At 40.5% G+C, this 12,931-nt stretch overlaps 1 protein-coding gene across 1 annotated transcript in view; it reads left to right on the top strand.

The window, feature by feature from the left end:
* LOC128439730 (cGMP-inhibited 3',5'-cyclic phosphodiesterase 3A-like) overlaps positions 1-12,350 on the top strand; it is a 47,318-nt gene extending 34,968 nt beyond the window's left edge. Inside the window, 4 exon segments of the mRNA XM_053422120.1 lie at positions 2,543-2,775; positions 2,914-3,075; positions 5,018-5,288; positions 6,724-12,350. Of these exon segments, the coding sequence (XP_053278095.1) occupies positions 2,543-2,775; positions 2,914-3,075; positions 5,018-5,288; positions 6,724-7,034 (977 nt within the window). The 3' untranslated portion in view covers positions 7,035-12,350.
* Positions 12,351-12,931: the final 581 nt, after the last annotated feature.

Here is a 12,931-nt window from a genome sequence, read left to right as displayed (position 1 = left end):
GTATAGCCACTTTGCACAATCTCAGACATGAACTAGAATTGCACTTAGTAGAGCAAATATCTTAAGGCCCCACAGTCTCCTTAAATTAAAACAAGCCTTATAGCAGAGCACACATTACATGTCCGTTTACACATGGGTGGTGGTTACAGGTTTCTTGCTCTGTTAGTTACTGTACAGCGGCTGAACAAGATCCTAGGACCCTGTAAAACACATTTGCAGCCATTAGATCAATTTTTTTGTGATCAGCACAAATTTATACCGACTTGGTCAAGATCCACAACGAACTTTAATGGGTTCCCCCCTGACCCATAACACACAGATCCACAAAGTGTCATACTAATCTGTCCAGAGGGTTTTGAGTAATCCTGGATATAAACTTCCTCCAACGAGTGACTCAAACCCAATAAACACGCCAACCTGACTTGATTGCAGAAAATATTTATCTTGTGTAATGGGTGCATTAAATAGATACATCCAAACTCTGCCTGATATGCATCAGCAGAAAGAGACATCAAGCTTCTGCATCAAATAAATATTAATTTAAACAGGTTAAGCTCATGAAAATACAGTTTCTGTTATGAAATGTCCGGTTGCATTGCTAAGCAACAGACCTCCTTTGTTTCCTGATTCGAGCTATGTGCTTGTTTGTACCTGTAAGTCGCAGCAGGATAAGTGGAACAGACCATTGTAATTATTTGCTAAATATATATCACACGTATGGGCACAGGTGAATGAGGCAAAGTTGTATATGTGCAAAGACCATATTAAGGCAACATACAGTGCCTTGCATAAGTATTCACCCCCCTTGGACTTTTTCCCATTATGTACTGTTACTAACTGGAATTCAAATAGACTTAAATAAACTTTTTCCCATTTGATCAACAAAACATGCATAGTACTTTGGAGGTGCAAAATAAATTTTATTGTGACACAAACAATAATGAGAACAAACAAGTTGACATCTGTTGGGTGCATAAGTATTCACCCCCCTGTGTCAATACTTGGTAGAACCCCCTTTCGCTGCAATTACAGCTGCAAGTCTTTTGGGGTATGTCTCTACCAGCTTTGCACATCTAGAGATGGAAAGGTTTGTCCATTCTTCTTGGCAAAAAAGATGAAGCTCAGTCAGATTGGATGGAGACCGTCTGTGAACCGCAATCCTCAAGTCTTGCCATAGATTCTCTATTGGATTGAGGTCTGGGCTTTGACTGGGCCATTTTAAGACATTAACATTCTTTAATCCAAACCATTCCTTTGTAGCTCTGGCTGTATGTTTAGGGTCATTGTCCTGCTGGAAGATGAACCTCCGCCCCAGTCTCAAGTCTTTTGCAGACTGCATCAGATTTTCTTCAAGGATTTCCCTGTATTTGGCTCCATCCATCTTTCCCTCTATTCTGACCAGTTTCCCTGTACCTGCTGAAGAGAAGCATCCCCACAGCATGATGCTACCACCACCATGTTTCACTGTTGGGATGGTGTGCTCAGGGTGATGGGCAGTGTTGGGTTTTCGCCACACATAGCGTTTTGCATTGAGGCCAAAAAGTTCAATTTTGGTCTCATCTGACCAGAGCACCTTCTTCCACATGTTTGCTGTGTCTCCCACATGGCTTCTGGCAAACTCCAAACGGGATTTTTTATGGATCCCTTTCAACAATGGCTTTCTTCTTGCCACTTTTCCATAAAGGCCAGATTTGTGGAGTAGACGACTAATAGTTGTCCTGTGGACCGATTCTCCCACCTCAGCTGTGGATCTCTGCAACTCCTCCAGAGTAACCATGGGCCTCCTGGTTCCTTCTCTGATTAATTTTCTCCTTGTCCGACTCTTCAGTTTGGGTGGACGGCCTCCTCTTGGTAGGTTTGCGGTTGTGCCATATTCTTTCCATTTTCTTATGATGGATTTTATGGTGCTCAGAGAGATGTTCAAAGCTCTGGATATTTTTTTATAACCTAACCCTGCTTCATATTTCTCCACAACTTTATCCCTGACCTGTTTGGTGAGCTCCTTGGTCTTCATGATGCTGTTTGTTCAGTAATGATCTGCAACAAACTCTGAGTCCGTCACAGAACAGGTGTATTTATACTGAGATTAAATTGCAGACAGGTGGACCCTATTTACTAATTATGTGACTTGCAAATGTGACTTGTGAATGCAATTGGTCGCACCAGATCTTTGTTAGGGGTTTCACAGTAAAGGGGGTGAATACATATGCACTCAACACTTTTCAGATTTTTATTTGTAAATAATTGTGAAATCCATGTAATATTTCCCCCCACTTCCAAATGATGCACTATTTTGTGTTGGTCCATTACATAAACTGAAATAAATAAATTTTAATCTGTGGTTATACCATGACAAAATGTAGAAAAGTCCAAAGGGGGTGAATACTTATGCAAGGCACTGTACAATTATACAGCCTTATGGTCAGAGTAAGAACCATTACACACACAATCAAAGCATCAGGAGAGTCGTTAAAAGCTTTCACACTGTGGTTTAAATCTTTTTTTCCTCCTCTTTCATGTGAAATCACACTTCCAACATAAGTGAATGGTAATTTCTCCTCTCCCCTGCAGGCTCTTCTATACAACGACCGATCGGTCTTGGAAAACCATCATGCAGCTTCAGCTTGGAACCTGTTCATGTCTCGACCCGAGTACAACTTCCTCATCAACCTCGAACACGTGGAGTTCAAGCGCTTCCGCTTCCTCGTCATTGAAGCCATCCTGGCCACCGACCTCAAAAAGCATTTTGACTTCCTCGCAGAGTTCAATGCAAAGGTACTGATTCAAATCCATCCATCCAGCATCCCACTGTCGTAGTTTCATTTGATATCGCAGCCTGTTTTCCTGTATAATATTTAGAGGAAAGAAACAACCAATTTTTTTTTTTTTTTTTACACATACGTGCACCATCAGGTGGGTGATGAAGGCGTGTCTTGCATCGACTGGACCAACGAGAACGATCGATTGCTGGTGTGCCAGATGTGCATCAAGCTGGCTGATGTGAATGGACCACTGAAGTGTAAGGACCTGCACCTGCAGTGGACAGAGGGGATCGTCAACGAGTTCTACGAACAAGTACGTCATAAAAATAACAGAAAGTTCATATAAAATAATAGTTTATGGGTGTAATAAATCATCACATTTAAACTTTGATGCATGTAGACAGACAGAACATCATGAATAGATTGGAATTTCATTGGACTTAACACTGTAAGAAATTAGATACATTCACAGCAGAAGATTGTGATAATTTGGAAGTTTATTGGATACAGTTCAAACAAATGCAGTCTAATACCACAGTCCGATGAGGATAGATAAAGAGACAGAGAGATAGATAGAAGACAAATGTCTTCCTCCTTCTACAGGGGTCATAGGCTACAGTCACCTGGATGGCAGCATGGCTGCAAAATGGCCATTCATTTCTTGACCAAGGACCAATCAGTCGGGTGTTATGCAGGAAGAGAATGGTCAAAACACTTAGCTAAGGGCTCATTAGTTTGTTAGAAACTATCGCAGACCGATGCCTGGCAACAAATCCTGCTCCGAACTAACAATGCCTCCGATTGGTCAGCTCATTCAGTCGATAAAGATAAGATCTGATTCGGCACAGAGATATGATTACTCGCCTAGCAACCACATGTTAAATGATGAATAGCACTAATTTGAGACTTTTCAGCCATAATTGAAACCCATGCGTATTGTTTTTTCCTCATTGTTATTCAAGCTTTAAAGCCTTTGTATTTGTGCATAGATGTAAGGACTGCAGCATAAGTTACTTAGCATTCTACTCAGCATTATAGCTTTGAGAAGCATGTACATTCTATCCTATGAGCAGGAGTGAAGGAGGGAGGGAGGCGTGAAAGATTGCCGTGGATATGTTGGCCTCTTCAGAGGGAAAGTGGCTGACCTAAATAGGTCGTCCTAGACAGCGTTCATTCACAGTCACACAGGGAAATCACAAAGATCATACTGGGGATTGTCAGTGCTCTGAAATTCACGCTTAAATAAATGTTCCCAGGTTTTAGCATGTAGAATAAACCCAAATATTAGGTTCCAATAATCTTGGCAGTTTAAAAATGTGCTCAACAGAGCTTTAGCTTTAAATAGAAAACAAGGCTAAAAGAATTAATCACAAATAACCCAACTCCATTTTGGCTTCCATTACAAACCTCAGATATATTGTGGTGGGTCTGTTAGGTGGTGGTAAAAGACAATTAATCAGAATGTGCCCCTGCGTTTATTAGTGGTGACCTTTTGGCTGCAGATAATGAGATTCATATCAAGACACAGTAACAAATCTCTGCAGACAGTCTGAATTATGTGATGGATATCTGCAGTTATTTTCTATTTGTAGTCGTCCTGACCTACTTTCAGGAGGAGGCTGCGCTCAGAAGCAGAGGATGTGGGACTTTCTGTGCCTGCCAGAGGAGTTGTAACAGGGGACAATCTGTATATATGCATTAAAACTACTTGAGTGTAAACATGTATTTGTCATATTGTTCATGAAAGATTTAAGTTTCCATTATCAGGAAAAACAAATAAAAGTAATTGAAAAAAATCATATAAGATCCAATGGGATTTAGGTTTCTTGCAGTTCCTTTAACTGGGTTGAAACAGAAGGCTAAAAAAGATGGGTTTGGCGAAATAATAAAAATGATCACAGTGTTGCCTTTCAAAGCCAGAGTTACAAGGTGATTCACAAAAAAAAAAAGGAGATGAGTGCAGATAGCAAATCAGAGAAAAGCCAGATCATAGTGAACGTTTTAATGAAGAAAACAGCTAAAAGAACAACATTCTAATTATGAAGGAACCACGGGCAGAACCAGGGGTGGGGCCAGGTTATCTGCTTTCCCCCTGAAGTGCCTCCAAACCATCAGTGGTCTAAGTAGTCATTCACTAGTAATACATGTGATCATTTTTATTTTCTAATCTTTATTTGAAATACACAATCTGCTTGAACGAGGAAACATTTTTCAATTTATATTGAATGACATTTTTCATGTTTGTACAATTCTAGGGTGATGAAGAAGCAAGCCTGGGTCTTCCCATCAGCCCATTCATGGACCACTCGGCTCCGCAGCTCGCTAAACTACAGGAGTCCTTCATCACTCACATAGTTGGACCTCTGTGCTCTTCCTACCACTCTGCTGCTCTCATGCCGGGACGTTGGGTCGACCCACCTGAGGGACCGGAGGAGGAGGAGGTGAAGGTAGAACAAGATATAGAGGAAGACGAGGAAGACGAGGAAGATACGGCAGACGAGGACGCATTGGGATTGGACACATCCCGTATGTCAACCTCATAAGTTTACACGTTGCAGAAAATATTTAGCTGATAATGTTGAGTTGCTTGTGCAATAAGTGAGAATTTTTTCAGACTACATCACTGTTGTTTGATGAGACCTGGGCAGATTTCACCAGACCTGGAGAGTTTTGTTTTCGTTGTCTTTTGGGGTAAAATTAGGTAAATTAATGGCTCAAAATCAGCATTGTTGTTGACTCTCTTTCTTAGGTTTCTGAGGTTCCCTGTCCCTGTAAAGCCATTTCCAGGAATTGCCCCGTTTGACCTCTGCTTTATTCACCATGAGAACCACAATTAATTTCTAAATGGAACATAAGGGTGTTTTGTTACTTATTGAATATGAAAAGGTGGTTCCAAAGCATTCATGTGCAAGAGAGAGCTGATATCCACACAATCATTATTCATGATGCAGTACATTGTGTATCGCTCTAACTGGTTCATCATCAGAGGCCAGCTGCCGAAGAGTAAAGAGTATTTTAGTCTTACAGACCGTCTCATATCGGTTTTATTTATATTTTTGGCAGGTATATTTTCCACTAAAGTCACAATGTACAGCTGCGTTACATTTGGAAAAGCTACCGACAGAGATGCATTGATCGTTATGTTGCTCAGATACCGAGGGGCCTATTTAAAGATGATGTTTATCATGTCATTTTCAATCATTTTCTTCCTGAGAGTTGAATGAGATGAATGATTCCACTCTCATATTAATCTGTGGTACACAAGTATCTGTATATGAAGATTGAAGACGCGTTTCCACATCCTCCCTCTATCCAGAAACAAGGCCAAAATATCCAAGATAAGCTGCCATCTTGCACTGTTGACATCGTTTGGAGCCAGAGTTTACGCAGTTGGTGGTGGGCAATACGGAAAAAATCATATCACGATAAAAAAAATCTCATCAGTCAATATCTATTACGAAATTATTTCATACCTGCTTCAAATGGTAAAACAGATTAGTGATATTACCTGTCTTTGTGGGAACATGCTTTCGATACAATTCGCAGTGCCCTGCTTCTTGTCAGACTTAATAGCCAAAATACTGGCTTCACTGTGCCATCATGTTGTCCATCTTTATATACAGTCCACACATTGTGGAGCTGCAAGACAGGACAGCTAGCTTAGCACAAAGACTGAAAACTGAGGGGAAACAGTTCCTGTTTTTTGAGGGTTTGGCAAAAAATGTAAGCTTAATGCAAAAACTATTTCAGCAGTCATGTCACTGGCCCAGCCAAGGAATAGCATATAACCTACACCACCACAATTGTAACTTTTTTACGCTTTTGCGTACTTTATAGACTATAGCTATTTCCTGTTGGCGAAATACGATACTGTACAGACAGAGTGGTATAATTTTATCAAACTGTAATAAAGCAAACAAGATCGTTCTTTGAATAAAGCTGTTGGTTTTGTTTCTAACAGAGCAACAAGAAAACAAAAAGATGAAGAGAAGGAAAGTGTTTTGCCAGATCACACAGCATCTTTTGGAAAACCACGAAATGTGGAAGAAGGTGATTTCTGCAGAGGCCCAGGAGGAGGTGCAGAAAGAGGACCCAAACCGCTGCCCCGCCGTTCCAATCACAGCCATTCATGAGGAAGAGGAAGAGCAAGCAAGCAAAGAGGAGGAGTCGACTGACAGCCTTGATGAAAGGGATGAGGTCCAGGCTTCGGACGAAGAGGAAATCCTTCAGCAATCAAAGACTTCAGGGGAAAAAGAGGAAGAACCGGAATGATATTACAGACTTAGACCTCCTCTTAAACCAGGAATCTGAACATTGTCTAAAAAAAAATTGTTTCTTACGTAACTAAACTCTTGATATGGTAGCCAGCACATCACTTTGACACAACACTGTAGAAGATGTTTTGGGTAATATGTGCCTAACAAACACAGGGTTCAAGGATATGACTGAGAGGCAAATAAGTTGAAAAAGAAAAAAAAGAGAATGATTGAGACTGTATTCACATTTGTTGTCATGTTTGTTTTAGTCTGGATCTGGTGCCCTGCCCTCGCCCAGGCTGCCCATCCTGCACTATGAGCCAACCATGCTGATTCACTCCTTCACTCCACCAGTTAGTAAAACACTGTCACCAACCTGCACCCCCCTCCCACTCCCCAATCCCACCCTCCTTGTTGCTCTCCCGCTATCAGCACACTGTGTAGCCCAGGTTTAATGCCATCTAGATGAGGATGTGCAACAAGCCCCTTCTCCTTGAGGACAATGGGATGAAAGCCAGGGGAAAAAAGCTTCAGAGGTAGATGGGAAAAAGAAGAGGCGGCTGTAGTGCATTGTGTACGCAGACATACACCCACACGAGTTTCACAGACACACACAATGCTGCACTAGAAACACAATCCACACACAGAACCGATGGGAAGCTTAACAAAGAACCCTATTGCTATAAAAGCTTTATTTTCGCTCAAGGAAAAACATTGAAAACAATGTTCTGTTCATGTCCAACAATGTTTGTTCTCAGTTGCATGTTTTCTCTCTGTCTTTTGTTAATGAAAGTCGGTCGATTACACCTACATGTTTCCAGGACACACAACTCAGGAAGGAAGAGACCTGTAGAGAAAAACAAAAAAACTAAAGGGGGACTTATAGCGTCCTCCTCATTTACTTGTGACTGCTTTAAGATTTTCTTTCTGTGCAGTTTGAGATGCAATCCATTTTACCGATGTCCCTAAATAGATTACACTTTAAGAAATATTTATTTCATATTTTCCACAAACTATAACACAGCAGCTTATGCTGTTAATCACATTAAAATATACAGCAAATAATTGTAGGTATATTAGGGTAATGGGTTTTGTTGTTTTATGTCACTTTACAAGTTTGCTTAAACTAATGTCCGCGCTGCTGGAGAAGAATTCTTTATAATTTCTAAACTGGTATTTAGGCCAAATGCTTCAAAAAGTGAGTAATCCAGTAAGCCATAGTGGGCCAGGCCAGCGCTGACTCACAGCTCAAAATTACTCGAGGATTTACATCAAGACAAAAAAACTCAACATCTAGCGATCACACCAGGAACAACGATTGTCAACATGTTGACACTTATGACCCATAACTTCTCAGTGTTTATTACTCAGCAGTTATTGCTTTGTGACCTCACTGCCCATGAATTGGACGACACTGATCTTGGAACTTGGCCTTCTGTTTGAAAATAACTACCCACCTGATAGTGTCTTCCATAGTTGTGACACTTTTTCTGAATCCATCAACAGACAGACCGACATATAAATACGTGCCAAAGTGCTCAAACCCACCTCTGTGGTAGCTCCTGCTACTGATCGGTCTCCAGGACCACATTTTGTTATGATGACACACCCACAGACACATATAAACCATTTGCGGACATGATCTCTGGAAAATTTCCAGACAGTTGAGAGTTTGCCTTCTACATATTAAGAACAAGGCAACAGGTACTTCAGCAACATTCAGGCTACGGTTGGCACCGGAGTAGAGCAATCAAATCCAAATAATTCAATCTTTCAGTTGTTAGTTGCACAAAAAGTCAAATGAAAAGAGTAAGGTAACAAAAGGCAGAAACAGAGAATTAAGAATTGCACAATTGACAATGACGTCTGCACTGAACACCTCTGGACGTTTCTCTGCCTCACTGATGACACGGCTTAACAGGTGGTGTCACCCTCCGCTATGACGTGTTCAGATATTCCGATTGGTGTTGACGGAGGAGAAGCGTAAACCAGGAGAGCAGCCTGGCTAATGAGGCTTAGCAACGTAAGAGGAGGAGGAGGAGAGGAAGAAGAAGCCTTTTAGCTTGATGTGTAGATGCTTATGAGAAGTCAGAGGGGTCTTAGATCTTTTCAGCAGATTCCTCCAGGCGTAACTCTTTGAAGACGAGCCAGTTTAGTCGGATTCAGTATCATGTGATGATCTATGTTACCAAGTTGGAGAAATGTATTACAGGGACCTGCAGTGCTGTATATTTGATTTGACAACGTTGAGCAACAGTGGCACTTTATGGATGTAGATCCAAAGATTTCCGGATTCTTTGTATCAAACCACAAAGCGAACAAAGACCCACGTGTTAATACAATTGAAAGAGTTTCTTGGACAGCGTGTACTAGAGCGGCTGCCAAAGTCTCACAGAAGAGCTGAGGTGGATAAGTAAAGCAGAACGGGTGTGGTTGAATCCGCAGGAGTACAAGTTGTCAGAGGCATTTAAGTAGCTGTGATCAGTCAAAAAGTAAAAGCAGACTAAGCAATCTATTAAGCAGGTGTTTGCAGACACTGTTTATACTGGCTGAACTGTTCCTGCTGTGACCCAATTTCTTAACTCAATTAGAGTTTTGCTAACGTTAATACTGTCTAAATCCTCAGCTGTATCCATTGCACTGTTATCAAAATGCCCATTGTGCAAAAGGAGGGTTAAACTGTGCAACATAATGCCATTGACTGCTTATTCCCTGGAAGGGGGCAGTGGTTCAGCTTGTTTTTATTGCTAGGAAAAAGAAAACCTGTGCTGACCAAAGCCTGAGCTTATCGTTCATGTTTCAGTCTCATGTTGAGAGCTCTTAATAGGTGTTGAGAGTCGGTTTATTGGTTCATTTTAATTTAAGGGCGCTATTGCAGACGACAAAGGAAACTAATCCAGCATAATACACAATTAAAAGTAAAAGGACCTCCAGTGTTGATGTGAATCAGACAGCAAGACCTTGTTAAAAGTTGCTTTGCAACAAAAGAAAGGGAAACCCAAAGTGATGTTTGACTCCTGAGACAATGCGTATCTTACCTGCCGACAAAAATGTGTATTTGTTGCGTAAGCAATAAGTCACACTTGGATCTATGACTCCCCTCCCTGATCTGATGTCTTCCAGTAGCTTCCCCTTGCTTTGGCCTGTCATGACAAGTGCACATGTAGCAGTAAACATCAGCCGAGAGGCGACAGAACCACCTGGATCCGGGTCATGTAGGACATTTTACCTGAGCATTTTTGAAGCTCTTTAAAGCAACACAGCTTTTAAACTTCAGTTACTCTAAAAAAAAAAAATCTCTTTCTAAACCTCCTGCCTCCAAAAGGCATGTGAGCTGACGTGAAGGAGCCTGAGCTCCATGCACTGTAAATACAGTATATCGTTGCCTCACTCAGTGTGCATACTTATGCAATGGATTTTGTTTCTCACGTCTAACACATGTACTGTCACATGCTCCACCTCTTTGTTTGGACATTTGTTCTCAGACTCCCCTCAGCTCTCTTGCATGAGTTCTGTGATCAGAGAAAATAAAGCTCACAGGGGATCAAGTCTGAAGAAAAAACGCTTCCTGCCTCTGATCTCCACTCATAGCCCTGCCTCGATAGGTTTCTACACTACAGTGCAGCAGTCAAAGAGACTTAATCAAAGCTGTGATAGAATTTCGAAGTGGCTTTTTTTGTCATAATCGATTTAAAATATTGGAGGTTTCGTCATTTAGAGAGATTGAAGTAAGTTGTAGGGGAGTGGTAAACGGATACCTTCAATCCATAAGGAACAGGTTATTATCCTTGCAGTGCTTTGCAGTTCTGGGCTTCATAACTACATATACTGTAGGTTTAACATAATTGCTGGCCGTTTTTAAATGCAGGCTGATCAGCTTTAGATGTTAAAGCCATCCATTGGTTTTGAAGGATTTCTGTACAGTATGGAAAGTTATTAGCATTCCCACAAAAGTTTTGTTGGTTCAGTCAGTGAAACGATGCAGACTTGATGGATCACACCATCTTAAAAAGTTGCCTGCATTGTCTACACACGTGGTTCGATGTGTTACAGTAAACAGCAACTGATTTGTAATAAATACCCATAAAATATTTTTTTTTTAATCCAAATAATGTAGATTAGATCGAGACTCAAAATTGCATAAAAACTCACATCATTTGTCGGCTTTTTTGGTCTTTGTCGCCACAAGTACACTGGCTTATGTTTTTTTTTATGAATCATAAGCAACTTTCTCTTGCTTTATGAAACCCGGCCTGAAAGTCCAGCCTTCACAACTTCCGCTCTGATTAAAGCCAGTATCAGTGCTTTCAAGTAAAGATCGAGAAGAAGGGGATTGCTGCACACTGGATTAACTTGTGCAAACCAAAGAAACATTTTGAACTCTGTGGTTTTTTTGTGATTTGCACAAACAAGCCCTAATAAAAAGGAGCATGTTTCATGCAACTTTCTTTTTGTTTTCAGTGTCATCCAGAACCTGGTGAGGGTCTGTATATGAATACACTTTGTTCTCGTGCAAAGACAAAGCAACACAAGATTCATGTTAGGGTTCATCTAAAGGACCGGAGCTCATGGGTTGTCCACGTCTTCATTGTGTGTTGTTTTAATGCCGTGTCAATAGGCGGCAGTAGCACTACAATGGGACTGACCAAGGGTTCTGTTCTCAGACTGAAGCCCTTGTACTTTCTTTTGATGGTTTGAACCCAAAACATTTATTTTTTGTATTGTTTGTTGTTCCATCCATTCGAAAAGGGAGGTATGCGTCTGTGCCATAACATTTCCACGTATATGTATGTACCTATACATTGTTTGAATGAGATATACATCAGCTTTTCTTGTTTGTCACAATGGAAACCAAAACAAAAAAATGTTCACCACCTTTAAGGCTGAGACAAATAAGGCTGGTATGTTTTTATCTACTATAGCAGGCGCTTCACACACTCAATTATTTTCTTCTCTTCAATATCTTGCACTTAACACATGTAGCAATACTTACAGGATGGGGAAATTGTGTGTTTCACCAGTATTTGTTTAAGTGGAATATATGACATTTTGTTTCTAGATATTGTTTGACTTTGTATAAAACAACAATATATGCTGTACAGATTCAAAAAAGTATATTATAACAAAAAACTTTTAGAAAATATTTATTTTTACCGTTTTGTAATTTAGACACAAAACTGTAGCTCCTCTATTGCCAGACTTACTGGAAGTGCCTCTCGACAATGTATTACAACGTAACTATACAATATATTGGGAATATTAGAACCTGTCACTAGCAGAGCAGTGTTGATGTTGTAATGTGAATATTGTTGAATAATAAGATTTATAAATGCCCCATGTGTCCGTCTACTTCTTCAGATATCTCTCCACATGGGAGGCTTTACAGATAGATTTGACACTGGATAGTACCACAAGTAAAATAGTAAAGTGAAATACATGCGACACACCATTTTCAAACTATCATCTGCCTGTCAAACTAGATAATAAAATAAGGTCCATGTCATTCATTCTCTGTATATATTTGTGTTTCAAAGGATATTGGTCGATTAGCAAACACCAGGTATCGGAATCAGTATCCCATCCACTAACATAGTGGAGGTAGGATTTATTACCTATACTGCAGTCAGCCACCAGAGGGAAATCAGGGCGCTTTGGCTTCACTTTGGCATCATATTGTACATCTCTTTTAAATCTCTATGGCACCAATTGTTCCAATCACAGTGATGCATATTGTCAGCTGGAAATGAGTTGCATGCACTCTCTATACTTGCTTTCTTTAAGTATCTCTTCCAGTCTCATGGGTACACTTGAAAAATAAAGCCAATAAAGCCATAGAGCCGTGCCTACAGCACGGCTCTATGCCATTAGTCACATTAATTGTGGCTCGGACCATATGTGCTGATGGCTTTGCAA

The sequence above is a fragment of the Pleuronectes platessa genome, chromosome 5, assembly GCF_947347685.1.
Source record: "Pleuronectes platessa chromosome 5, fPlePla1.1, whole genome shotgun sequence".
In the NCBI taxonomy this organism is placed as follows: Eukaryota; Metazoa; Chordata; class Actinopteri; order Pleuronectiformes; family Pleuronectidae; genus Pleuronectes; species Pleuronectes platessa.
Note: the sequence above shows the minus strand (reverse complement) of the source record. Positions and strands in the feature narration are given on the sequence as shown.